Source organism: Doryrhamphus excisus, chromosome 14, assembly GCF_030265055.1.
Source record: "Doryrhamphus excisus isolate RoL2022-K1 chromosome 14, RoL_Dexc_1.0, whole genome shotgun sequence".
In the NCBI taxonomy this organism is placed as follows: domain Eukaryota; kingdom Metazoa; phylum Chordata; class Actinopteri; order Syngnathiformes; family Syngnathidae; genus Doryrhamphus; species Doryrhamphus excisus.
In genome coordinates, this window is record NC_080479.1 from 9,397,864 (window position 1) to 9,422,009 (window position 24,146).

General features: G+C 42.8%; 5 protein-coding genes across 6 annotated transcripts; 3 read left to right on the forward strand and 2 right to left on the reverse strand.

Moving 5' to 3' along the window:
• Positions 1 to 1,177: 1,177 nt before the first annotated feature.
• On the reverse strand, positions 1,178 to 5,268 carry tmem222b (transmembrane protein 222b). Its single transcript, XM_058047463.1, has 6 exons — positions 5,084 to 5,268; positions 4,577 to 4,661; positions 4,454 to 4,485; positions 4,277 to 4,373; positions 4,079 to 4,209; positions 1,178 to 3,951 (listed from the first exon to the last, which is right to left on the reverse strand). The coding sequence occupies exons 1-6, from the start codon at positions 5,227 to 5,229 to the stop codon at positions 3,864 to 3,866; spliced, it is 579 nt and encodes a 192-aa protein (XP_057903446.1). The 5' UTR covers positions 5,230 to 5,268; the 3' UTR covers positions 1,178 to 3,863.
• A 1,935-nt stretch (positions 5,269 to 7,203) lies between these two features.
• paqr7a (progestin and adipoQ receptor family member VII, a) lies at positions 7,204 to 11,042 on the forward strand. The gene is made up of 2 exons (XM_058047009.1): positions 7,204 to 7,354; positions 8,262 to 11,042. Exon 2 carries the CDS (start codon positions 8,303 to 8,305, stop codon positions 9,365 to 9,367), a length of 1,065 nt encoding a protein of 354 aa, XP_057902992.1. The 5' UTR covers positions 7,204 to 7,354; positions 8,262 to 8,302; the 3' UTR covers positions 9,368 to 11,042.
• Positions 11,043 to 11,348: 306 nt separating this feature from the next.
• Positions 11,349 to 14,352, forward strand: sh3bgrl3 (SH3 domain binding glutamate-rich protein like 3). Its single transcript, XM_058047099.1, has 3 exons — positions 11,349 to 11,500; positions 12,236 to 12,403; positions 13,178 to 14,352. Exons 1-3 carry the CDS (start codon positions 11,456 to 11,458, stop codon positions 13,241 to 13,243), a joined length of 279 nt encoding a protein of 92 aa, XP_057903082.1. The 5' UTR covers positions 11,349 to 11,455; the 3' UTR covers positions 13,244 to 14,352.
• Positions 14,353 to 14,568: 216 nt separating this feature from the next.
• Positions 14,569 to 20,886, forward strand: LOC131101820 (probable histone deacetylase 1-B). Of its 2 annotated transcripts, none has more exons than XM_058047191.1 (12): positions 14,569 to 14,674; positions 15,284 to 15,396; positions 15,471 to 15,588; positions 15,666 to 15,740; positions 15,809 to 15,947; positions 16,350 to 16,491; positions 16,561 to 16,653; positions 17,341 to 17,449; positions 19,075 to 19,455; positions 19,562 to 19,717; positions 19,778 to 19,814; positions 19,895 to 20,886. In XM_058047191.1, the coding sequence occupies exons 2-12, from the start codon at positions 15,322 to 15,324 to the stop codon at positions 19,920 to 19,922; spliced, it is 1,353 nt and encodes a 450-aa protein (XP_057903174.1). In that variant the 5' UTR covers positions 14,569 to 14,674; positions 15,284 to 15,321; the 3' UTR covers positions 19,923 to 20,886. The 2 variants fall into 2 exon arrangements, with proteins under 2 accessions (XP_057903174.1, XP_057903173.1); XM_058047190.1 differs by lacking the exon at positions 14,569 to 14,674 and adding an exon at positions 14,675 to 14,799 and having other exon boundaries at positions 19,895 to 20,885.
• Positions 20,875 to 23,943, reverse strand: eif3i (eukaryotic translation initiation factor 3, subunit I). The gene is made up of 10 exons (XM_058047192.1): positions 23,777 to 23,943; positions 23,446 to 23,538; positions 22,353 to 22,440; positions 22,176 to 22,241; positions 21,956 to 22,105; positions 21,722 to 21,849; positions 21,537 to 21,647; positions 21,378 to 21,467; positions 21,139 to 21,305; positions 20,875 to 21,060 (listed from the first exon to the last, which is right to left on the reverse strand). The coding sequence occupies exons 1-10, from the start codon at positions 23,777 to 23,779 to the stop codon at positions 20,979 to 20,981; spliced, it is 978 nt and encodes a 325-aa protein (XP_057903175.1). The 5' UTR covers positions 23,780 to 23,943; the 3' UTR covers positions 20,875 to 20,978.
• Positions 23,944 to 24,146: the final 203 nt, after the last annotated feature.

Consider the following 24,146-nt stretch of genomic DNA (forward strand, 5'->3'; position numbering starts at 1 on the left):
GCAGGCTGATTAAAGCGTTCATATGTTTTGACTTGCCAATAAATGGCAAGTCCGGATACAATCCAGATGAAATCTGGATCCGATCTGCAATTTTTAATCTGTGAGAAATCTGAAATTTAAATTGCTGCCAAATGTGTAACCTGGATCAGATCTGGATTACAATTGTAAACCGCAGCCAAATGAGGAGTCTGGATAAGATCCAATATGCAATGGAAATTAAGATACACAATTTAAATAGCTTCCAAATGTTAACTGGATTTACGTTTAATTTTTAAAAAGACCAACATATGTACAATATGTGAACCGAGACTTTCCTTTTTAAATTGCTGTCTAAAATGCAATTGGGATCAGACCCTTATTACTTGATTAAATCATGTAAATAATGAACAAGATTAAGGGTGATACGAGACGATGCACAAGATTGGGTAACATTGCTTTTTAAGTATGAAAATATATATATGACAATATATTGCAATCTACTAATAATTTCTAATAATGTTTTGCCTCCACCCACAGAGACAAAGGTGTTATATGACTGACATAAGAGGCTCACTCCATTCATGCCGTTGTTCTATGGAACAAATGTGCCAAGTTACTGAAAGCCATGCACAGAGTTTGGAGGTGAGAGATGCATGCACATGGCAATATACTGTATTTTTTCATTTATTGTGTAATCAATTAATTATGGCCCCAGGTCTAGTGGCCACGATTTTATTCTTGTGACACGACTACAAAACACATAAAATCTGATCATGTATCAAACAGAAATAAGGAATTTAGGACCAGATTGTTTTCATGAGGTTACGCTTGAGTGGCCGTGATGACCACATCCTGTCACATCAGCCTTTTTCATCCTGCTAATTCCCTTTGACGCTGCCAGGGTTTTGATGTGGATTTAAAATGCATTGCGGGACTTTTGCTTCGCACTCATTGGATCTTTGCCACCTACCCAGGTGGTCAGCAGCACTGTAGGGTGGGGGGGTTGGGCCAGACTTGCAAGGGGCCTCCTTTCATGTGCGGAATAATGGCCCCATGAGTGAGACTTTGGAGGGGGAGGCTTTAAGTATCAAAGCAGTGAGGGGGTTTCTTTTCCTTAATGTGTATTCGGACTATTTATAATAAATGTTACAAGCTATCTACACGATCTAAATCTGAAAATAGAAACAAAACCCCATGCTCTAGAACAATAGACATTTTTATTGGTATATATGTTCATAAATACATTCTTGTTGACAAGAGTACCTCTGCATGGAACTATGGTGTGCAGCATGTGACATGTTCTCGGGATTAGAGAAAGTTCGGAACTCTCCAGACTAGACCTAAGTATATATTGATAGTGGCACTCATAATAGCATCCCCACTGTCTTTTGTCAGCGGACCACAGGTCTCCACATTCCACAACCTGGCTCCTGGTTACAAGGCACAGCAGCGGGCAGCCTTAAAATGATTTCCACCAGTACCGCTACGTAATTAAAAAGACTGACGCACAGTTAGAGGTGATGCTGTATTTTACATGTGTGTTAGGAGTAACAGAAGCGAAATGAAAAGAAGTTTGAAAAGTGTGTTTCTGGTTGTTAAAACGTGGCTACAGTTTATAAAAGAGAATTACTGTGTTGTAACTGCTGCAAAGACTATAAAGGATTGAGGTTTGAATAAATGGGCATCCACACAGAACCCCTGGTGAAAATAGTATAAAAGGCTCACAAAACAGCTCCTGCTTTATGAATCGAGGCAGAGCTGGAGTTCACTTAATGCCCAGTCTATTTACCGGACACTTCATTACGTATTGCACACTCTGGTTATGCAGTGTAAGCGAGTCAGGCGCCAGAAGAATAACGTGATCAAATTTGGGTGAAACTCCCGAGTTTTTCCACCTTTAGAGCAAGCCACGCTCTTAGCCCGGGCGCTGGATTATTATTATTATTGCAGCATCGCATCACAGCACTGCCAAACGGCGCTGACATTGCAAACTGACTTTGAAGTCGCTGCTGCAGAGGTGGAAAACAGCAGGAGTGACACTAGTCAGGCATGGTGGAGGGGGGGGGTTATTCAGCAGGGGTTGACGAGCGTGAAAACCTGAGCCATCCTGGCTACCTGCTGTTTCCGAAGAGGGACGGGGGGCTTAAAGCCTTTTCTATTTGATTGTTAACAATGAGGGGATTTGCAATGTGTGTGTGTGTGTGTGTGTGACAGCCATGGCAACTGATGTGGAGTGCAGGCGGCCTTCGTGTGGAATTTAGCTTGTGAGTGCTGTCATTGCAAAAAAAAAAAAAAAAGGACTTACAATCGTCAGTTTGCATTTCCTCAAATACTGGCGGCCTCCGTTCAAATAGACGCCAGGTGTGTTGTCCTCTTGAATAAATAAACGCCACACTTCAAATGGTATCAATAACAAAACCATAACTGATTACTTGTGGTAGATGTCACAACTGCAACAGCAGTCGTGGCATCTGTAAAGCTGATGTCAGTACAAACAAAGGCCTTACCCTCAATAAGACACCAGCAGTTGAGTAATTAGTGTAAATGCCTCTGCCCTCCCACTATAGGAGGAAGCACATTACATCAAAGGTAGCTTCTCATTGCTCGCCCATACATTTGGCACGTTAAGTTTTTTTCTTCGATAAATAATTGTGTCGCTTTTCACAGGCTCGTCTGCTTCCATGAAGACACAATCATAGCACTGACCTGCAGTTAAAAAGGCAAGAAGACATTCACCCTGAGGCCACGTGTCAGGCACGATGATGAAGTGAAGCACTGTGACGGATACGGTAAGAAAATGCACAGCAAGAAAACGGCATCGCGTGTAGCCCTGCAGAGGCACAAAGATCTCGAAATGGATAAAGGCATGTTTGATTTAGCCTGCAGGAAAATGAGCAAACAGGAAGTACTAAATGATTAGTGGATACTTGCTGAATGAAGGCATAGGCGTGTTTACCCAAGAGATGCTCAATCAAGGCATACTTTTGTTTGTTTTTGTGGTGCTGGCAGTGGTGGTGGTGTGTTAAGTCAGGGGAGGGCAACGTATGGCACATTTTGCCATTTTTTTATACCGCTTATACTCATTAGGGTCGTTGGGGTATGCTGGAGCCTATTCCAGCGGCATTGGGGCGAGAGGCGGAGTCATTTTGCCATTTTTTCCTTCAAATTAATGCCTTATTTTTTTGTTTTGTATGTCATTCATTCATTCATTTTCTACCGCTTTTCCTCATGAGGGTCGCGGGGGTGCTGGAGCCTATCCCAGCTGGGATAGGGACACCCTGGACTGGTCGCCAGCCAATCACAGGGCACATATAGACAAACAACCATTCACACTCACATTCATACCTATGGACAATTTGGAGTCACCAATTAACCTAGCATGTTTTTGGAATGTGGGAGGAAACCGGAGTACCCGGAGAAAACCCACGCATGAATGGGGAGAACATGCAAACTCCACACAGAGAACCCTGGTCTCCTAGCTGTGAGGTTTGCGCGCTAACCACTCGACCACCGTGCCTCCCTTTTGTATATCATGTATTAGAAATTAGAAGACAGGTATTTCAAAATTAAAATCAACTACTTTGGTCTCTTCTAGCCACACAATGAAGTACTTTTGGCTTCTTAAAAAAATTGTAATATATATATATTATACTTTATGCTATGGTTTGGCCCATTTGTCATTTAAAAAAAAAAAAAAGGGAGCCCAAAAGTTGTCCCACCCCTGCTCTAAAGAAAAGCGCTAGATATAAATCCTTTGTGGAGCCATGCTAGTTGACAAACGTGTTGAACGTTGTGGCTTTCCCAATTGTCTCTTACAGGTTGAAAAGTCTTGGCGCCAGGGCATCGCACCAGCATTGTTTAGCACGTCTAAAGGAGTGTCCAGGTCACCGGAGGTTGACAGCGAGGACCACCGTCACAATGATGCCCAGCAGTATGAAGAAGGGCAGCCATGTTTTCAGGAAGGCTGCGCAGCTGCACCAGGTAAAAAAAAAAGCATGTTACCCCATGCTGCACATTGAGTAGCTTTATAAGATAACCCAACAGTTCTGCGTATGATGCAGCGCAGTTGCATTAGTAGCACCCCGTGATGGCCCCTCACCTGACATGTTTCCCGTGGATAAGCACGAGGAGGCAAAGCTTGACCATGTTCCATGAGGTGCTGTTGTCATAGCGCATCAGATTTAGAGCCATAGCGACGTGCGAGTGGCAGTTGTCGCAGCACAGGTTGTGCTGGAAACACAACACACAAAACAATATCAACTGTGTTTTTCTCTTGGAAATAACAAAAAGAGCTTACCATCCTGTGCTTGTACTCCTCCGAAGCATCACGCACGGCAATATCCCAGGCATTGGAGCCACTTGCATAGACTTTGCTGATGTCAAGCATCCAGTACCTTCAATGACAAGAGACAATAAGCAATAAACAACACATTTAAGCCATTCTTATCAGAATCACAGTATCACATATACTCACTTTGTGGGTTTCCCGAAAGCCATGTTGTCCTCCTTCAGAACAACAACAAAAAAGCAATAAGGTTATTCAGTATGCCGTACAGCTGCAAAAATCATTGTAAATAGGCGTCATGGCATTACTTACTGATACAAAATAGGGTCCAGCAAAGTCTCGGATAATTCCAGTGGAGGTGCATATGCCCATGTGTCCAATAATTGGAAATAACCATCTAGCAAAACACATTTCAGCATATATTTGACTTTGATGGTATAAAATAACAACTACCATAACAAAGTTATAAATGTGAATACGATCACTACTACTACAAAATTTGCAGTAACTCTTTTACACAAAATAATTGAGACCAAACTTATCTGTATTGATTTACTCATAATTCAAGTTGTTGAGTGTTTGGTTAGTACACCCCGTCAGTTACCATCCACATATACGTATTTCAATACATTTTATTCGTTTGTGTCACTTCTCTACACGCATAATATACATTATGACATTAACATATTATGATGAACGTACGTTAGCCAACAACAGGGTTGTGCTGTACGTCTGAACGCTAGCTAGCTATGCTAATGTTAGGCTGTCACTTCCTTACTCCCACATCCGGGTGTTTCGAATCAGTGGTGGGTAACTCACGACAACACGGGTATGGGCGTCCAAACGATACAGTGAGGGTAGCGACTGGCCTCGGGGTTGATTTTCTCCGACGCTAGGTGATAGTTCTTCATGATTTCTTTCCCGTCAACATCCGCCATCGCCAGCTTCGACAAATTCAACTTCATCCGTCTCACGACTCAGTCAAGTTAGAGGAACCACAACCCAGCATAGACTCTTCCATTCGAGGATGCGAACGTCAAAATAAAACAAATATGTCGTGTTTGCGCTGCCTGTAAACGTGACAGAGATAGTAAAATTGATTACACTTTGCTGTATGGGTTACCTATGTTATGAGGCTAAAGCCGGCTGGTTATAGTTTGTTATTTAGGACTCGTATCATTTTGCCAGTTGAGATGATGTTTTATTTTGAAAGATATAGTCGGAAGTGTGAATCCCATTAAATGCAGCGTAATTTGTATTGTTTTTGTAGCCGCAATAAAGCAGCTTCCGGTGTTTCGGAGTCCAAACAATACTCTTTATTGTTTCTATTAAATGAGCCAATTAATTTGTACAATCACCATTTTATTTGGGAATGTTCTCGGTATACTCACATGTTTGTCAGTAGAAAGTCAGGTTGTGTAGATGTCAAAAGCACCTGCGTTTTGTTTGGTTGGTTTAACTAGAGTCACGTGACACTGATTTATTATGGGGTTCTCTCTCATGGCTGGGAAACCTTATTATTTTCAAGCGCAATGTATCATCTTTGACTGTAATTATAACTGTTATCTTAACTGTTTAACCGATTGATGTCATCTACATTTTCTCCCCCAAATACTTAAACAGCACAAAAGGAGCAGCTCAATACAGTGTGGGCAGAAAGTTGCAACTGAAGCGTTATCTTATGTTACAACTGGAAACAAAGGCGTGCCCATGGGACCCGCTGGGGCCTCACGTACTCCATCCCGGCTCCCATTAGATGTGACAGGTGATATATTGTACGAAAAGCAAAAACAAACTGCTCAGCAGAAAGAGGCGGACATTAATAAGTGAAGTCACACTGGGCTCCACATAGGAGAGCTCAGGGGAATTCTCCAGCAAAATGCCACCTCAATATCTGACTGAGTCATTCAACCCAATTAGGCCAGAAGATGTGCTGCTAGGGTGAACATGCTATATGCTTTTCCCAGTCAAAGGTTTGCAAAGGGAAATGTCAGGTGTCTCCTTGTTTCAAATGAAACACATCTGGGAATATAGACTTAGAACAAAGAAGTAAAGAAAACAGAAGTTGCACTGTTGTTGGGGAAAAGCCTCCTACACTGATTCAAGTGTAAGTGGTTGAAATTGGGATAGTGATTTTATTTTTGCAACACTTACTCTTTAAGACCTTGAGGACAGCGAAGAGGTCTGACCCTTATTAACCTTCATTTTCATATCTGCCTCAGGAAATGTAAAACTATACACAAAACAGCCACCTTTACATGTCTTTTTTACATATTTAATTTACACGTCACTTAATGGCATTCATTTCGTGTTTGCAGCACCATACGTATGTTGACAGCCATCAATCTTCACTGAAAGTCGTTCAACAAGTTAAAGTTACAGGCATCAATACCTAACTGACATGGCCGGAAAAGCCCGTCTCTGGCTAACTACCGTGCTGTCACTTTGAAATAATGGAGTAAAAACCAGCACCTACACTGAAAAGTATGCGTAAATACCACTCTGACGTTTAATTGTGTGTCTGTCACGTGTGTTGTTGTTCTCATCTTTTGTGGTGAGAATTTATTGTCACACCCTTATTTTTTTTTCCAATTTAACTACCACTTAAACGTTTCAAGTGGTTTGGACAAGAGCGTTTTTATTATATAGATATACCAAATATGAAAATGTCAAATAACAAATCTGGCAAATACAAAAGGAACAGCAGAGTGAAGGTGATAGCATGCAACCCATTCCATTCACTGGATGTAACTACACCTGTAATTTCAATGTAAAAGGTGATGGTTTAAAACCCATGAGACATAGAAAGCCAGTATCGTCGTTTTTGCAGTCTGTGTTTGTAATAGTGCAATAATAGACACTATGGAATTGAATAATGCGATTTTGTCAATGTGAACAATTCCCCCCCACACGAAAATTCAAACGTGTGCTTTTATTTCCTCGGACATTTCGCCTCACTTCCGGTTTATTTCCGTTCAGGAACTTGATGTTCCAAAAGACTCATCTGTTGCATAGTTCTCATCTGGGCGAGGACGAGCGAGCAGGAGGTTGTTTTCTACTACGGTGAGAGCAAGAAACGCGGCCAACACGGTAAGAAAAATATTCTCATCGATGAAACATCGTCTTATGGACACTTCCAACAGTGTCAAAGTACTTTTCTGATTTTTTTCTCAGTCGACTGAATCGGCGCGACTCACGTTTGATGATAATTGTCCAAAAAGGCTTCTCACCGGGAAAACTTGTAACTACTTTTACTTACCCGACAATGTGATTAGTTATCTAGCTAGATTTGAAACTTTTAAAAAAGTAACATAAAGTATATGGCCTACAACGTCAGTCCTTCAATTCATCTTCTGTCTCACGTGCAGGGGGTGGAGTCGGTGTGACGTCACATTAGGTATGCTGTTCCTAGTGAATCGAAACTTTTAACTAATAACGTATTATTAAATGATTGATTCCTCATATATTTGAACAATTAATGAGCAAATTAATCCAATGGCATACATTTATTTGTAAGATTTATTTTATTTGTAAGATTATATGGATACATACAGGCGGCACGGCGGTCGTGGGGTTAGCGCGCAGACCTCACAGCTAGGAGACCAGGGTTCAATTCCACCCTCGGCCATCTCTGTGTGGAGCTTGCATGTTCTCCCCGTGCATGCGTGGGTTTTTTCCGGGTACTCCGGTTTCCTCCCACATTCCAAAAACATGCTAGGTTAATTGGCCACTCCAAATTGTCCATAGGTATGAATGTGAGTGTGAATGGTTGTTTGTCTATATGTGCCCTGTGATTGGCTGGCCACCAGTCCAGGGTGTACCCCGCCTCTCGCCCAAAGACAGCTGGGATAGGCTCCAGCAGTACTCCAGTAGAAAATGAATGAATGAATGAATGGATACATACATATGTACATGTGTATTTTACAGTGCACGCATCCAAAATAATAAACAGTTGAAGTTAATATTTTGGTGATGGTGTCAACCACATATTTTTCAGTCCCGTCGGCAACAAACTTCCCAAATCCACTTCCTGCCACCATGACGACCATTGTGATGGACCGAATCTGCCGCCTCTTCATTAGCTTGCAGCAGATCAAGGAGGTACCTCGCATGCTGACCGAGGCGGCGCCGTCCATCCCCGGCACGGTGCGGGACACCGAGGTCCCTCCATTCTTCCGGGAGCGTTTCATCTGCACAGGCTACCGTCCTCTCCATCAGCGGTGGCGCTACTACTTCCTATCCATTTTCCAGCGTCACAACGAGACTGTCAACATCTGGACTCACCTGCTGGCCCTCTTGGTTCTTTTGGTGAAGCTGTGCCAAGTGGCCGAGACTGTGGACTTTGCGGGGGACCGTCATTCGTGGCCGCTGTTGGTCCTCATCGTGTCAGCCATTAACTACACGGCTTGGAGCGTGTTGGCTCACCTGCTTGGCGGTAAGTCGGAGCTGTGTCACTACGCCTTCTTCTTCTTGGACTATGTAGGGGTGGCGCAGTACCAGTATGGAAGTGTTGTGGTGCACTACTACTACACCATAGAGGAAGACTTTTACTCACGAGTGCATGCCGTCTTCATCCCTGTGGCGGTGCTCCTCAGTTGGTGCTCGTGCCTGGGCTGCTGCTACGGTAAATATTGCAGCCACTTCCTACCTCTTTGGGTGCGTAAAGTTGGCCAGGTGACGCCCTCCTCCCTCGCCTACATGTGGGACATCAGCCCTGTCATGCACAGACTCCTCTTCAATCCCGGAGGTCTAGGCGACCCTGCCGCCATTTACCATCTGGGCCACATCGGCTTCTTCATAAGCTGTGCCTTTTTCTTCGCCTACCCCGTGCTGGAGCGCTGCTTGCCCGGCCGCTGTGACATCTTAGGGCAAAGCCATCAGCTCTTCCACGTGCTGTTGTCCTGCTGCACCATGTGTCAGATTCATGCCTCCCACTTGGACTATGTGGGCCGCAGGGAGCTGTACGAGCGGCTACACGAGAACGGCGCCGCCGCGCTCCTGGTGGGACTCTACGTGCTCACGGTGCTCGTGTGCCTGCTCATCGCTGCTTTCATGCTGAGGAAAGCCAAAAACATGCTTGACCGCCAGGCCAAGTTGAAATGAAAGCTGAATTGCATTGCAGGTGTTTAGGGAAAATCTCTTCATTTGCACTTAAATGTAATTCTTATTAAGAACAGCACTGTTGTTTTTTAATGGTATTACTTGTACAATCATTAGGTACACCTGCACAATCTACTGAGAGCCACCATTGAGAATGTGTGCCTTTGCAAAGTAACATTGACAAAATAACACAGAAATAATGTAAAACTTCTCAACCTTTTGATGCTGCCATCTATTTGTGTTTTATAGGTATTGCAGAAATAACCATAGTTGTCATATTTGGTTTTATGGTTATGGTTAAATGCCATCTGACACGGTGACGTGCAAGTTCTGTCGGACATTTGAAAAAATGTGCTTGTATTACAAAGCAATGCAATCAGGTGCAGCTTTGTCAAGGCAAACCTACTGATGCAGCTCTATACTGGATATCATTAGATGTACTTAATGATGTGGCTGCTGTGTTGTCGACTTGTAGTACGTACAGTATATTTTGAAATAATATATGTTATTTAAAATTAGTTGGACCAGAATTGTCAGACTGTAGATGACAGTAACTTCAAGACTACTTAGCATGGGACGTAATGTTGTTTACTTATTACTTCAGCCATGGCACCATAGTGTGTTGTTGGTGTCAAAAAGTGGGACTCTGTCTTTTGTAGTACAGGTACTTTTAGGTAGTTTTTAATGCATATTTTGGATATTAATGCTCTGGAAGGGATTGCCCGTGTTTTAGTTCTGTAGTGTTTTGATGTGCCTTTTAAATGGGGAAGCTTACATGCCCAAAAAATGACTTCTGTTATACAATTACAGACGCAAGAGCTTGTAGTAACTTTTTAATGTGTTATTCTGTGCCACAGTCGGGTGTAATGTTAAACAACAGTACAGCCCCAGGCTCTTGCAAAAGCACTTGTATGTATATTTGACCAAATGTGATTCAAATGCCTCCTCTGTTGTGTAACCGCTAAACCTGCCATGCAGTCTCACATGTTGACTTTTATTACAGCTTTTGTTCTTTGTGCCAGAATCAGTAAAATAACTATCATAATTTTACACCCCTTTTAAGGGTAATTCTCATGACATGGAGTGATGGGGCTGTGCAATAATAGGGTTAAAATGCATGGTTTACTAGAATTGTTGCAGTATATGCAGTGCGGGGAGCACACACAGGAAATCTGATTGGCTGCCTCTTGGTGGAGGTCTCACACTGCTTGTTTGGTCTCCATAGCAGCCTTCTAAGCCAATGTTCCAGCCTGCAGGACCCTAATCTGCTATTTGCATATGGATACACTGTCATGTTTTAGTGATTAGCACTAATGTGTGAATGTCTGCTTTTTTTTGACAGTGTCCCCATGAGCTAGGGCACTTAATCGGGAGGAAAACAATATATATGTGTTTTGTTTTTGTTTACAAGAGTACTTCTGTCTAAGGGTGTTCCAAGAAATTCCGCATTTATGTATGTAAGGGTAAGGGTGGTGCTTGTTGTATATTTTAATGCTTGTCACATTCCGTCATTTTATGACAAAGATGCCTGAAAGAAAATGTTTGTATTATGAAGGCATTGCTTTGTGATTCCGTGTTGTGTATTATGCCACTTTGGGCCACCCACTGTGCCTCTTTGCTGCCTCCTAGTGGCGGTGCTATTCGTACATCTTACCTAAATAAAAGCTGGGGAGACATTCTTTCTCGTGTTCATTGTGGGCCTTCCTTATTGAGACACTGCTTGGATCCACGCAGTACAGCACCAATGATGTTGGACTCTCTCCAGCATCCTGCCATTCTTGGCAATAAACACCCAATTAAATGTCATCACATGTCGTCAGACTTAATGGAGCTGAACACTTGGCATTGACGCCTCACTGCCCGGCTGATTTGCACCATGACACCTCTTCTTTCAGTACATTATCTTATTCATAGTACATATCGTATAGTTTTATGCAAACTGCAGTATTGTGGAGTTATTAAAATTCCGCCTTTCCCCAATAAATTCGCACTGTTACTTTTATTTTGAAAGTCCCATCGGTCTACATCCTTCCTAGACGGTTCACGAGCAGACAAACAAAAAGCGCAGGAGAAGAAGTAGCGGGACCAAAAATGGGGATTAAACTATACTACACCACTGTTACCGCCTCCCGGACGGTGAGTCCCTTCACTTAACGCCATTACATTTGTTGTCGTGTTTTGCCGCGTGTGTGAATTTGTTGATATTGTAAGCTAACAGTAGCGAGCCTGCGTTCAAGACACACCCAGCGGCCCCTCTTGCTTGCTGGCTGCCTGCTGACCCGCGGCTCGGTGGGCCCTCGGCAGTAGCATTGTTAGCTTGTCACGACTATCATGCTATTTGTTGCTAATTACAAATCAGAAGAAGATTAACCATAACTGATATTTTATTTGACGATGACTCTATGGTCTGCATTGTTACGCGTAAATGTTAAGTTTGTTGCAGGGGACACCTCCGGGAGTTCCACAGACAGGGGCGGCAGTCAAAAGAGGGGCGGACGAAGTGTGCCCCCACCCCACCAAAAAACCCACCCAATTATATACATCTTTATTTGGGATTTATTAAGTAACATTTTGGCCATTGCACTGCACTTCTACATCTCAGTATTTAAAATGATGACAGAATGTCTAATGTCGCAAACTTTTTTTTTCTTAGTTTTGTCACAGTTCCAGTTAGTGCTGCGCTTGGGTGCGGTCAACCCAACTTCCTGTGACCCCCCCCCCCCCCCGTCCCCCAGAGAGATAGCAGAAGTCTAAAAACACCACCACTAGTTCCTCACGATGCTGGCTGTGTTTTAACTATGAATAAATGTCACATCCCTCCCTCTGCCTACACTTCATATTTCCAGGTTTATTTTCATTCTGTGCTTGCAGGTGAAGTCCCAGCAGGCCGAAGTGATGCGCATCCTAGACAGTAAGAGCATCCAGTACGAGCTCATCGACATCTCCGTGGGCGGCGAGGTGCGGGACGAGATGAGAAGCAAAGCAGGAAACCCTACAGCTGTTCCTCCGCAGCTTTTCAATGAAAACCAGTATTGTGGGGTGAGGATGTTGACTTTTTTTTTTAACCACTCCTTTTCCACAGCACGGTACTTACCAGAAGCAGATACTAAGGAGTGTTAGTCTGAATTTTGTTACTCTTCAAGGTTGCATGAGATTTGAATTTGGATTATTTTAAGTCTTTCTATCTGTTTTTATTATTCATGGTGGTGGTTATCGTTAATAACTGGTGGGAGGAGCGCTGGCATTAATTAGACACGTGAATGCGCCCTGAGGGTTGACTCAATGGATTATTCAGAGTTGTTTTGTTAATTTCTATTGTGCAGAGTGGCGGTTATCATTAATAATACCTGGCAGGAGGAGCCCTTGTATTAATTATTCATTCATTCATTTTCTACCGCTTTTTCCTCACGAGGGTCGCGGGGGGTCGCTGGAGCCTATCCCAGCTATCTTTGGGCGGGAGGCGGGGTACACCAGCCAATCACAGGGCACATATAGACAAACAACCATTCACACTCACATTCATACCTATGGACAATTTGGAGTCGCCAATTAACCTAGCATGTTTTTGGAATGTGGGAGGAAACCGGAGTACCCGGAGAAAACCCACGCATGCATGGGAAGAACATGCAAACTCCACACAGAGATGCCCGAGGGTGGAATTGAACCCTGTGAGGTCTGCGCACTAACCACTCGCCCGCCGTGCCGCCTTACATGAATCATGTCTACTGAAATTTGACTTAATGTGTCAAGTGTGCCTCAGCGTGGTTTTCTCATTTTCTATTTGGACTGACCACTTCATGTTTCACTCCACAGGATTATAAGATGTTCTCTGAGGCGGTGGAGGGAGAAACGGTGGACCAATTCCTGAAGCTGGCGTGAAGGAAGACCGTCTCCTGTCTTAACAGACCCCGCCCCGTCCCATCCCGTGAACCACACCGACACCACTTTCATAATGCCATCATGCAGAATGCCAAATAACCTGAGCACACGCCTACCTTGCCTCTCTCTTAACACTGCTTTCCCATCTTTGTCCACTAGGGGCCAGCGTGATGTCTTAATGTGGGAATTGGGTCACCGAGCTGGGTTTATATTAATCCACTTCATGTCACTATCATCGCTCAGTCTTAATCATTACTTCTTCTTGGAGCCTTCACCTTCCCATATTGCACTTACACATCGCTTGTTATTATTCTCATGGTAGCAGCATCTTATATTACAACATTAGTGTCTTTGTTTAGTGTTCCTGCTCTTTTATTATCAGGTGTTTCAGGGAATTTGGCATTTTACTGTGTAAATGTTGACAAGGCAATGAAAGCTTAAAAGATCATTCCCTCAGCATCCTTGCGAACCACTTGAGAGACGGTCCAACAGAGCACAATGTGTGAGGAAAGAGTCGTCAACAGCGTGGAAACATTTCAGAATGTCACATTTGGTGCCAATGTGTCGTTAATTTAGTAAGTAGCACTTACCCGTCTGCTTTTTCTTTGTATTGTGGACCGACAGGACCAAAAAGACACCAAACAACAAAGTGACATGTAGCTTCCACTTCTGTCCATAATGGGACTTTATGCACTGAAACAATTAACAGTACCAAGTACAACAATGTTGTGTTTTAATGGAGCCGACTCTGGGAGTACTCACCACATGGGAACTTCATTCTTTCTTTTGTGTTTGTCTTTGTATTTTCATTGATTAAGTTGATTTACCTCAACATGATTTTTATCTCTGCTGATCAATGACAGCCTGTATTATTCTTCACAATGTTTGTGCACGGTTTTGTATATCTGTCTGTGGCTGTATCTCTGCAGTACATGATAATGTACCATGATCAAAATCATGTTTTTACACATTCCATATCTCTGAGCTTTAGCTTTGTTTGGACCAATTCCCCTTGGCCAAAAGAAGACGAAAATAGGGAATAAAATGCTGTTGTCTTCCAGGAAGATTGTGATACGTGATGTATGGGTTGCAAATTAAAAATGAAGTAGAATCAACCTGTGTGGAGTTGTTTTCTTTGTCTAGTCTTCTATTGTGTAAAATATTGTAATTAGTTATGAGTCATGAAAAACACCCATTTATGTGTTTTATAGGAACAATATTTTTTAATGAATACTTGGAAAAGGACACCTTTAAAACCCAAGGCCCCGCCCACAAATTAAATGTATTAATATGACGAGTTTTGTAGGTCCATAATTAAACAAACCAAAAAAGTCCAGTCTAGACACTTGACTATTGGCCCGTCTCCGCTCTCTCTGGTTGTTTTACCGGCACCTCCCAGACAGGCGGTGCAGCATCCTCATCTGTGATTGGGTAAGTACCGCCCCGCACTCAGCAAGCGACCAAGAACTGGTGTGAGCCAAATCGGTCGTGGTTTAATTGGTGAAAAATGGCGCTGTCTCAAGGAACAAAGAGAAAAGTTTGCTATTACTACGACGGTAAATATCCATTTTCTTCGAAGAAATACAGCGGTTTTGCCGTGCTGGTGATGCTGTTAAATATACGTCCCGTGAAAGTGCGCCGCACACCGGTCGAGCTAACCAGCTTTAGCCACCTACGGCTAACTATAACTAGTCGCCTGCTAAGCTAATATTAGCTATTATCCTGAACGCACACAATGTAATAATGTGTGCTCAAACTAATCCAATTCCTCAAACCACTTTATCTCATTAAAACAGTTGCTATTGTTACTAATTTGTGTTTTATTGGTGACTGACTTTGGCAATTATCCCATTCAGCTCGTATTAACATCGATGGTCACTGATGAGCGACAACTCGCCTGATAAATATGGCGGCTGTCGTTAGTATTCCTCTCATGTATACGTCCACACGTCCAATTATTTGAATTAAACGTGTGCCTAAGGAAGTCATTTTTTCCAGAAATTCCTAAATTAACATGTACCTTGTTTTGTGTGTGTGTAGGTGATGTAGGTAACTACTACTATGGCCAGGGCCACCCTATGAAGCCCCACAGGATCCGTATGACACACAACCTCCTCCTCAACTATGGCCTCTACAGGAAGATGGAGATCTACGTGAGTTGTATATCTTCTTTTCCACTGCATCCTCACTTGATATTAACATAACAATTGTGTGCGTGTGTTTGCAGAGGCCACACAAAGCCAGCGGTGAGGAGATGACCAAGTACCACAGTGACGACTACATTAAGTTTCTCAGGTCCATCCGACCAGACAACATGTCTGAACACAGCAAACAGATGCAAAGATGTGTGTTATCCAACAGAAGATATTTTATTCACAAATAATGTCAATGTGAAAGCATTTAACTCTCCTTTTCTACGCAGTCAACGTTGGAGAGGACTGTCCGGTGTTTGACGGCCTGTTTGAGTTCTGCCAGCTCTCCACAGGCGGCTCCGTGGGTGAGTTGGCATCCCATAACATCAACACACTTGAACTGAGACGTTTTAAATCTGATGACTTGTCTTAGCTGGAGCGGTGAAGCTAAACAAGCAGCAGACTGACATCGCTGTCAACTGGGCGGGTGGACTCCATCATGCCAAAAAATCGGAAGCCTCCGGTTTCTGCTATGTCAACGACATCGTCCTCGCCATCCTGGAGCTGCTCAAGTAAGCGCAGTTGTTTTTCAGCACATGCGCGAACATTTTTTTAATTTTAAATACATTTATTTAATAAGCAAAAAAGAGAGAAGGAACCCAGCCACATCCCCGTCCAGAAGTCCAACACCACAGAGACAAACACAAAAAACAACTAGCAAGAGAAGCTACACACATACGTATATCATCTGAAAAAAAGCAAATAAACAAAATCAATTATAATAACAATACGAACACTAATGATAATAACACAACAGCTAAAATAACAAGTTAAAAACTACTTATGTCTGAGCCTATTTGACAGTTAAAATAAATTCATACAATGAATCCCATATTTCTAAATATTCAGACTTACTATCATCCAATGTAAAATGCATGAACATGATATCTTCTAAATGTTGACCATGTGTGCAGGTACCACCAGCGAGTGTTGTATATAGACATCGACATCCATCACGGCGATGGCGTGGAGGAGGCCTTCTACACCACCGACAGAGTCATGACCGTCTCCTTCCACAAGTATGGGGAGTACTTCCCTGGCACCGGAGATTTGAGAGTGAGTTTATTCTTCATTGTTGTCTCACACACACGCCCGATTCTAAACACGCGTGTTTGTTGTGTGCAGGACATTGGTGCCGGGAAAGGGAAGTACTACGCTGTGAACTACCCGCTCAGAGACGGCATTGATGACGAGTCTTACGAAGCCATCTTTAAACCTGTAAGTTTGTTTACTGTGTAGCATGAATACACCATTTTGGTGGAAAAAACATGATACCTGGCTTACAATCGAGGTTTCCATTCTCTTACCCCATTTGTTTACACACAAACACGTACTTGTATAAACACACCATGTTCAGGGCCATGTGTTTACGTTTGAAAGAAATAACACCAACGCCATGCTAACGACAGTGATTAAGTAGAAATATATTTGTGCAGCCTTACCATCATCATGTCAGTGATCCCATGATGGCATGTCATGCTATGGATTGTCATACAGTCGTCCCTCGCCACTTTGTGGTTAGAATTTCGCGGTTTCACTTGTTTTTCCAAAATATATTATATAACAATAAATCATGGTTGAATCTGGCCTATTAAAGTATATATGTGTATGTATGTATATGCGTGTGTGTGTGTGTGTGTGTGTGTGTATATATGTATATGTGTGTGTATATATATATATATATATATATATATATATATATATATATATATATATATATATATATATATATATATATATATATATATATATATATATATATATATATATATATACCGATTAACCGTGATAAACAAGGGATTGCTGTGCATCATGTGATGTTAAAAATGCTGCCTTGCTAGCGTTCAGAGGCAAATGTGTGAAGTTATTTGTAAACGGTGTATGTTTGCCTGTGTGTTTTGTCAGATCATGGCTAAAGTGATGGAGATGTACCAGCCAAGTGCTGTGGTGCTGCAGTGTGGAGCTGATTCACTATCTGGAGACAGACTGGGCTGCTTCAACCTCACCATCAAAGGTAGGAGCTGCCATCCATTGGCTTGCAACACAATGGCATGTTATGCCATTTTTGGGTGCTGCGGGGGCCCCTGTTGAGTGTGTGTGAGGTTTCCCCTGTTTTTTTTTTTTACCAGTAAAGTGCAATACAAGCAAGTTGAAAAAAACAAAAAAAAATGACATACGAATCCCTTATGATTTTTGTCAAAAATCAGCGCCCTCAAATAATGGCATTTTATGCAATTTTTGGGTGCTTCTGGGGCCCGTGTTGAGTGTGTGTGAGGTTTCCCCTTTCTATTTTACCAGAAAAGTGTTATAGAAGAAAGTTGACCCCCCCCAAAAAAAACTACTTACCCCTTATGATTTTTGTAAAAAGTCACCGCCCTCAAAGAATGGCATTTTATGCCATTTTTGGGTGATGCGGGGGCCCCTGTTGAGTGTGTGTGAGGTTTTCCCTGTTTTTTTTTTTTTTTTACCAGAAAAGTGCAATACAAGCAAGTTGAAAAAAACAAAAAAAAACCCGACATACTAATCCCTTATGATTTTTGTCAAAAATCAGCGGCCTCAAACAATGGCATTTTATGCAATTAATTTTTGGGTGCTTCTGGGACCCCTGTTTAGTGTGTGTGAGGTTTCCCGTGTTTGTTTGTTTTTTAACCAGAAAAGTGCATTACAATAAAATTGAAAAAAAAACCCCAACATACTAACCCCTTATGATTTTTATAAAAAATCAACACCCTCAAACAATGGCATTTTATGCCGTTTTTGGGTGCTTCTGGGGCCCCTGCTGAGTGTGTTATTGAGGTTTCCCCTGTTTTTTTGACCAGAAAAGTTCATTAGAAGTAAGTTGAAAAACAACATACCTTGTGATTTTTGTCAAAAATCAGCGCCCTCAAACAATGACATTGTATGCCATTTTTGGGTGCTTCTGGGGGCCCCTGTTGAGTGTGTGTGAGGTTTCCTCTTTTTTTGACCAGAAAAATGCATTAGAAGAAAGTTGAAAAAAAACAAAAAAACCCGACATACTAACCCTTATGATTTTTGTCAAAAATCAGCGCCCTCAAACAATAGCACATTATGCCATTTTTGGATGCTTCTGTGGTCCCTGTTGAGTGTGCGAGGTTTCATCTGTTTTTTTTGACCAGAAAAATGCATTAGAATAAAGTTGAAAAAAAAAACATTAAAAAAGTACATTTGTTTTACTCCACCACTGAACCTCTGCTATTGTAATTGCATGGCCTATGTGAAAGTGCGAGGAAAGTTATTTGAAAAGTCGTTGCTGTTTTAAGATGGCAAAAAGAAAGATCAAGTAGTAATAAAAATAAATAAATTTTTTTATACATTTTATACATAATAAACAACAAACAACAACAAAAACAAAACAAAAACAAAAAAAAATAAAAACATAGTAAAAAAGACAAACAGCACTTTTGCTGAATTTACATCCAAGTGCCTATAAGGAATAAAGCCAAAGTAAATTAGTAATATGTGCATGGTAACCATAAAACGATACATGATAAAATGAGTGTATTACAGCTGAAGAAATAGAATCCAGTTTGGTCATTCCACGACTCGTCATTGAGCGTTTTATCAGTGGTCAAAGATGTGATGGTATTGAGAAGCTGATGCATGTCCGTGTGCTTCCAGGCCACGCCAAATGTGTGGAATACATGAAAAGCTTCAACCTGCCGCTACTGATGTTGGGAGGCGGCGGCTACACCATCCGCAACGTGGCCCGCTGCTGGACTTACGAGACGGCCGTGGCGCTGGACTGCTCCATCCCCAACGAGCTGCCCTACAATGACTACTTTGAGTACTTCGGGCCCGACTTCAAACTCCACATCAGCCCTTCCAACATGACCAACCAGAACACCAACGAGTACCTGGAGAAGATCAAGCAGCGGCTCTTTGAGAACCTGCGCATGCTGCCGCACGCACCCGGCGTGCAAATGCAGGCCATTCCCGAGGACGCTCCCCATCCGGACAGCGGGGACGAGGATGAAGAAGATTCCGATAAACGTGTTTCAAGTAAGTGAAAAGAAATCACATTTAGCTCCTCTTGCTAAAGCTAAGCTGTACCTAATAATGTGGCCAGTGAGGGCCTATATATTAACACTTGTGTTCTATGCTTTAGTCCGTGCACATGACAAGAGGATAGCCTGTGACGAGGAGTTCTCAGACTCTGATGACGAGGCCGAGGGGCAGGGTGGTGGCCGCCGGAACTCGGCCAATCACAAGAAGGCGAAACGAGTGAAGAAGGAGGAGGAGCGAGAAGGGGAGGAAAAGAAAGGTAAGGTGTTTCCTTCAGGAAAGATGCAAAACATGCGTTCATTGACTTTATTCTCTGTAGATGTGAAGGAAGAACATGAGAAGATGGACGTGTCAGGGTAAGAACACGCGCCACATGTTTTAGCGGCTAGCGTGTCAGCCTTCTGTCACTCACTGATGAACATGTTTAATCTCTTAGAGCGAAAGAGGATGCCAAGACTACTTGAACTTGTTTCCCCACATCGTCTGCTGCTGCTGCATGAAGTGGACTTCCCTGCTTTTACTGGTGACCCCCCCCCCAACCAACCAAACAAACCTCCATAGTCAGAGATAGTTCTTGTACTTCTTTGAAAAGCCACCCTGGATAACGTTCCTTGCCGTATGAAACAAACGCAGCTCTACATGCTAAAATGATGGGTATTGAAATTGTAAAGCTACTGCTAAGTTATTTTAAACCGTCCATGTTTTTATAAATTGTTGTCTGTGCACCTTGTGGAGTTCCTCATCCCAAGAGGCACGTTCAAAAAAAGTATTCCATGTTGTGTTGTAGTAGTAGGGGCAAGTAGACTTATTCCATACTCAAACTATTCTTTAACACACCAAAGTAGTACGTTTTTATACCAGGCAGTCTTCATCAGGGTGGTGATGTTCCTGTTACGTGTCATGCCAGTTTATTTATGTGGAGGCTTCAACCGCTGTCTTCCTTGTCATCCACCGCCCGGCTTCTTTAAGACCACATCGCAGGTGTGAGTACAAAAGCCCCCTCGTCCCAGTTTATGGCCTTTGTACTCACACCTGGGATGTGGTCTTGAATAAGAAGCCGGACGGTGGCTGGCGCTGCCTTCACTGACAGGAAGACCGCAGAAACATCCACATAAATAAGCTGGCATGACACAACAGTAACATAACCACCCTGATGAAGACTGCCTGGTATAAAAAAGTACTACTTTGGTGTGTTAAAGACTAGTTTGAGTATAGCCATGCTAGACCAAATGAACCTCATTAGACAGACTTATTCCATACTTGACTTATGACCTCAAGGACGAGCTCCGAGAACTCCACAGGGTCACTCATGCATACATGAATGATTTTCTATTTGAAGTGATGTTTTTTACCGTCTGACGTGTGCTTGTGATGAATGTGTTGTTCTGACTCTGCAATAAACACGTTACAAACAGGCACTTTAAGGTGGATTTTATGTTGGTGGAATGGCGTCATTACAGCAACGTTTTGTTGAAACAGATGAAATAGGCTGGAAAGCGGGCTTACTGATCCACAGCCGTTTACGCCTCCAGCTCAAAGTCAAAGTACGGTGGGTCAAAGTAGTGAATCCTCACGTAGCCATCCTCTCCTCCACTGCTGTAGCTGTAACACACACACACACACACACACACACACAAATGTAAACACACCGATGACAAAATGCTTCTGGTGTGTTCTTACCTCTTGCCGTCGGGGTGGAAGGCCACACAGTTGATGGGTCCAAAATGACCTTTGACCCTGCCAAACTCCTCTTCGTAGGCGGCGTGGAAGAACCTGGCCTCAAACTTGCCGATCCTGGTGGAGGTCGTGGTCACCTCCATGGCCTCCTGGCCTCCACCCATCACCACCTGGTGACGGCACACCTCGCAGTGAAGACACGGAACTACACCATGACCTTCTTATAATACGTCTGTACTTACGTGGTCCATAATGGGGGAGATGGAGGCAGAGTTGACGGGTCTTTCCGTCCTGAAGGTCTTGATGTGGTCCAGGGAGGAAGAATCAAAGAGCTAAAAATGGAAGCAAAATATTAGCTAAGTTGGATGACGCCACACCAAGCGACACGGGCGCCTGCCAACCTTGGCCGTGTTGTCCTTGGATGCGGTGATGATCATGGTGAGGTCCACTGACGACTGGATGTCGTTGATCTGCTTGGTGTGCTCCTTCACCTTCTTCAGGACCTCCCCCGACTGAAGCACAGACACCCTCTTAATCAGTTGATGTGCGAGGTGCAGACGCCGAGCTTTAGACGACATGTACTCACCTTGGCGCTGAACTGGTTGATCTCGCCGTTGTCGTGGCCGGCGATGACAAACTCACCCAGCGGCCCCCACACGGCGCTGGTGATCTTCTGCTCGCTGCACGGGACCGTCAAGTAGGGCTGGTCGTCGTCTGGAAGAACATACGACAGTTGGTTTAAAATAAAGTCATTTCTCGTCTCATCGTTCCACAGTTTGACCCTGGAACAGATCATTCCCTACGTTGAATATGTGCTTACCAATTTGCTGCGGATCCCTCAGGTCAAAGAAGTTGAGGAAGCACTGGTAGCCCATCTGCTTGTCTGTGGAGAACATGATGATGTTGCCGCTGAAGTCGAAGCCGCACGTTCTGACGGCGGAGTTGGTGTTGACCAGGGCCAACTGTTTACCTGCACAAACGACATTTAGCGACGTGGTTCGGTCTGCCGGCTGACAGAATAACAAATCAAATTGACCGACCAGTTTCACAGTCCCACAGTCGACAGCTGTTGTCTGCTGAGCCCGTCAATACATTTTTAGTGTCCCCTGAGAAAGCATGCGTTAAGGAAGCCAGGCTTTGCACACGCTCAGATCACAAGATTACAGAACAATGTCGAGTTTTACAATTTCACCTAAAATTAAAAAAAAAAAGGATACAGTCGCAGTCAACACACCACACAGCTCCCGTGTGTCCATTGTAGGTGCCCAGACGCTCTCCATTGACAGAGTACCACACATTTACCACCTAATGGGAAACAAGGGGATCACAATAGATGAAAACATGAGCTGGAAACCTCATATTACAAATATACAACATAAGGTGGCCACAAATATTTCAGTATTGAACAAAGCGAAATTTGTTCTCAATCAGAAATCACTCCACACTCTTTATTGCTCTCTGGTTCTACCATATCTTACTTATTGTGTGGAAATATGGGCTAATAACTATAAAAGCAATCTTCACTCGCTAAATGCACTGCAAAAAAGGTCAGTAAGGATAATTCATAATGCCGCCTACAGAGAACAAACTAACTCCTTATTTCTAAAAATCACAAACACTTCAACTTGCTGATAGAGTTCATCTTCAAACACCTAAAATAACGCATAAGGCTAAAAATAACCAATTAGCTAAAAATGTCATCCAATACTTCTCTACAAGAGAGGAGAAATATGATCTCAGGGAAGAAGTACATTTGAAACACTTCTATGCTAGGACTACGTTATCCTAGCCATAGCATTTCAGTATGTGGAATCAAACTATGGAATGGATTGAGTAAGGACCTCAAACAATGCACAACGATGAGCCAATTCAAGAAACAATACAAGCAGTTGATGTTTGCTAAATACAAGGATGAAGAGTCTTGAACCAGTCATGATGTGCTATATATATCACTATATTGACACTTACTATGGTACACATTATGTCATTGGATGCTCATATCACCTCATACGTCGGTACAAGGTACATTATCAAAAAAACAAACAAAAAAAAACAACCTTAAACTGTATTATGGAAAGCAGGAAGTGAACAAATGTAACAGTTACTGATTGTAAAAGTACCAGATGGAGGGGTAGGATTTAATAAGCTTTGCTTCTTCCTACTCCTTTTGGACATGTGGAACTGGGAACTGATTATGGGATGCACTCAATTGTAATCCGATGCATGTTCAAATGAAATTAAACCATTACCATTACAAGTGTTGTTAACACTCAATTTAATTGAATGTGTGTGTTTTATTGTTACACTTACTGTGTCTTTGGCCACAGAGAAAAGCAGGTCTCCTTCTCTGTTGTACTTGATTTGCGTGATGGACCTCTCGTGGCCCTGCAGTAGAATGGGTTTCTGTGGAATACACAGTCAGCAAGTCAACGGAGAAGCTCGCTCGAAACCAAAAGTGAAACAAATGTGCACAGAAAAAAAAAATACATAAAATGACGATTGTATCTTCCAGTACATACACCACACGGCTAACGCTAGCTAGCACCGGAAACTAAGCCAACGTTAGCCGTCGCTTGCTATGCTATCTAAAGTACAAACCAACACAACTGTGCTGACAAACAAACATAAATGAAATACTAACCATAATCGCCACGTGAGTGTTATTTGCTACTCTTTGATAGAAAATAAATCCGCATTCGGACTAGAAAAATGGACACTCGTGCGTTGAAGACGCCGAAGCTGGGCGGAAAAGGAAGTGACGTTTTCCGGAAGTGATGGGAAAAAGTTTTGAGTGCGCCCTCTGGCGTACTGGAGAACACATTGCAACCATTTCAGTTGACCGAAGTATTGGCCTTTGGTACTGTAGTAATACCACAATAATTCCGCTGAGTGAATTAGAATGCTATATCCGCTCAGATATGAGTGCCATTAAAATATCCAATATAACAGATAGATACTTTATTCATCCCCATGGGGAAAGTCGCAATAAAAATCGCAATAATCGCTAAAAA

Bases quoted from the DNA above. Each gene is read 5' to 3' on its own strand.
- tmem222b (XM_058047463.1), bottom strand. From the start codon at position 5,229: ATGAAGTTGAATTTGTCGAAGCTGGCGATGGCGGATGTTGACGGGAAA. The intron at 4,210-4,276 runs GTAAGCTCTTTT...TTGTGTTTCCAG, and splicing joins AGGAGTACAAGCACAGGATG to CACAACCTGTGCTGCGACAA. The intron at 3,952-4,078 runs GTGAGGGGCCAT...TACCTGGTGCAG, and splicing joins ATCCACGGGAAACATGTCAG to CTGCGCAGCCTTCCTGAAAA.
- eif3i (XM_058047192.1), bottom strand. The intron at 22,441-23,445 runs GTAAGTGTAACA...GTTTCCCATTAG, and splicing joins TCTCTGTGGCCAAAGACACA to GTGGTAAATGTGTGGTACTC. The intron at 22,242-22,352 runs GTATCCTTTTTT...ATGCTTTCTCAG, and splicing joins GTGGTGTGTTGACTGCGACT to GGGACACTAAAAATGTATTG.
- sh3bgrl3 (XM_058047099.1), top strand. From the start codon at position 11,456: ATGGGGATTAAACTATACTACACCACTGTTACCGCCTCCCGGACG. The intron at 11,501-12,235 runs GTGAGTCCCTTC...CTGTGCTTGCAG, and splicing joins CTGTTACCGCCTCCCGGACG to GTGAAGTCCCAGCAGGCCGA. The intron at 12,404-13,177 runs GTGAGGATGTTG...TTCACTCCACAG, and splicing joins ATGAAAACCAGTATTGTGGG to GATTATAAGATGTTCTCTGA.
- paqr7a (XM_058047009.1), top strand. From the start codon at position 8,303: ATGACGACCATTGTGATGGACCGAATCTGCCGCCTCTTCATTAGCTTG.
- LOC131101820 (XM_058047190.1), top strand. From the start codon at position 14,751: ATGGCGCTGTCTCAAGGAACAAAGAGAAAAGTTTGCTATTACTACGAC. The intron at 14,800-15,283 runs GTAAATATCCAT...GTGTGTGTGTAG, and splicing joins AGTTTGCTATTACTACGACG to GTGATGTAGGTAACTACTAC. The intron at 15,397-15,470 runs GTGAGTTGTATA...GTGTGTTTGCAG, and splicing joins ACAGGAAGATGGAGATCTAC to AGGCCACACAAAGCCAGCGG.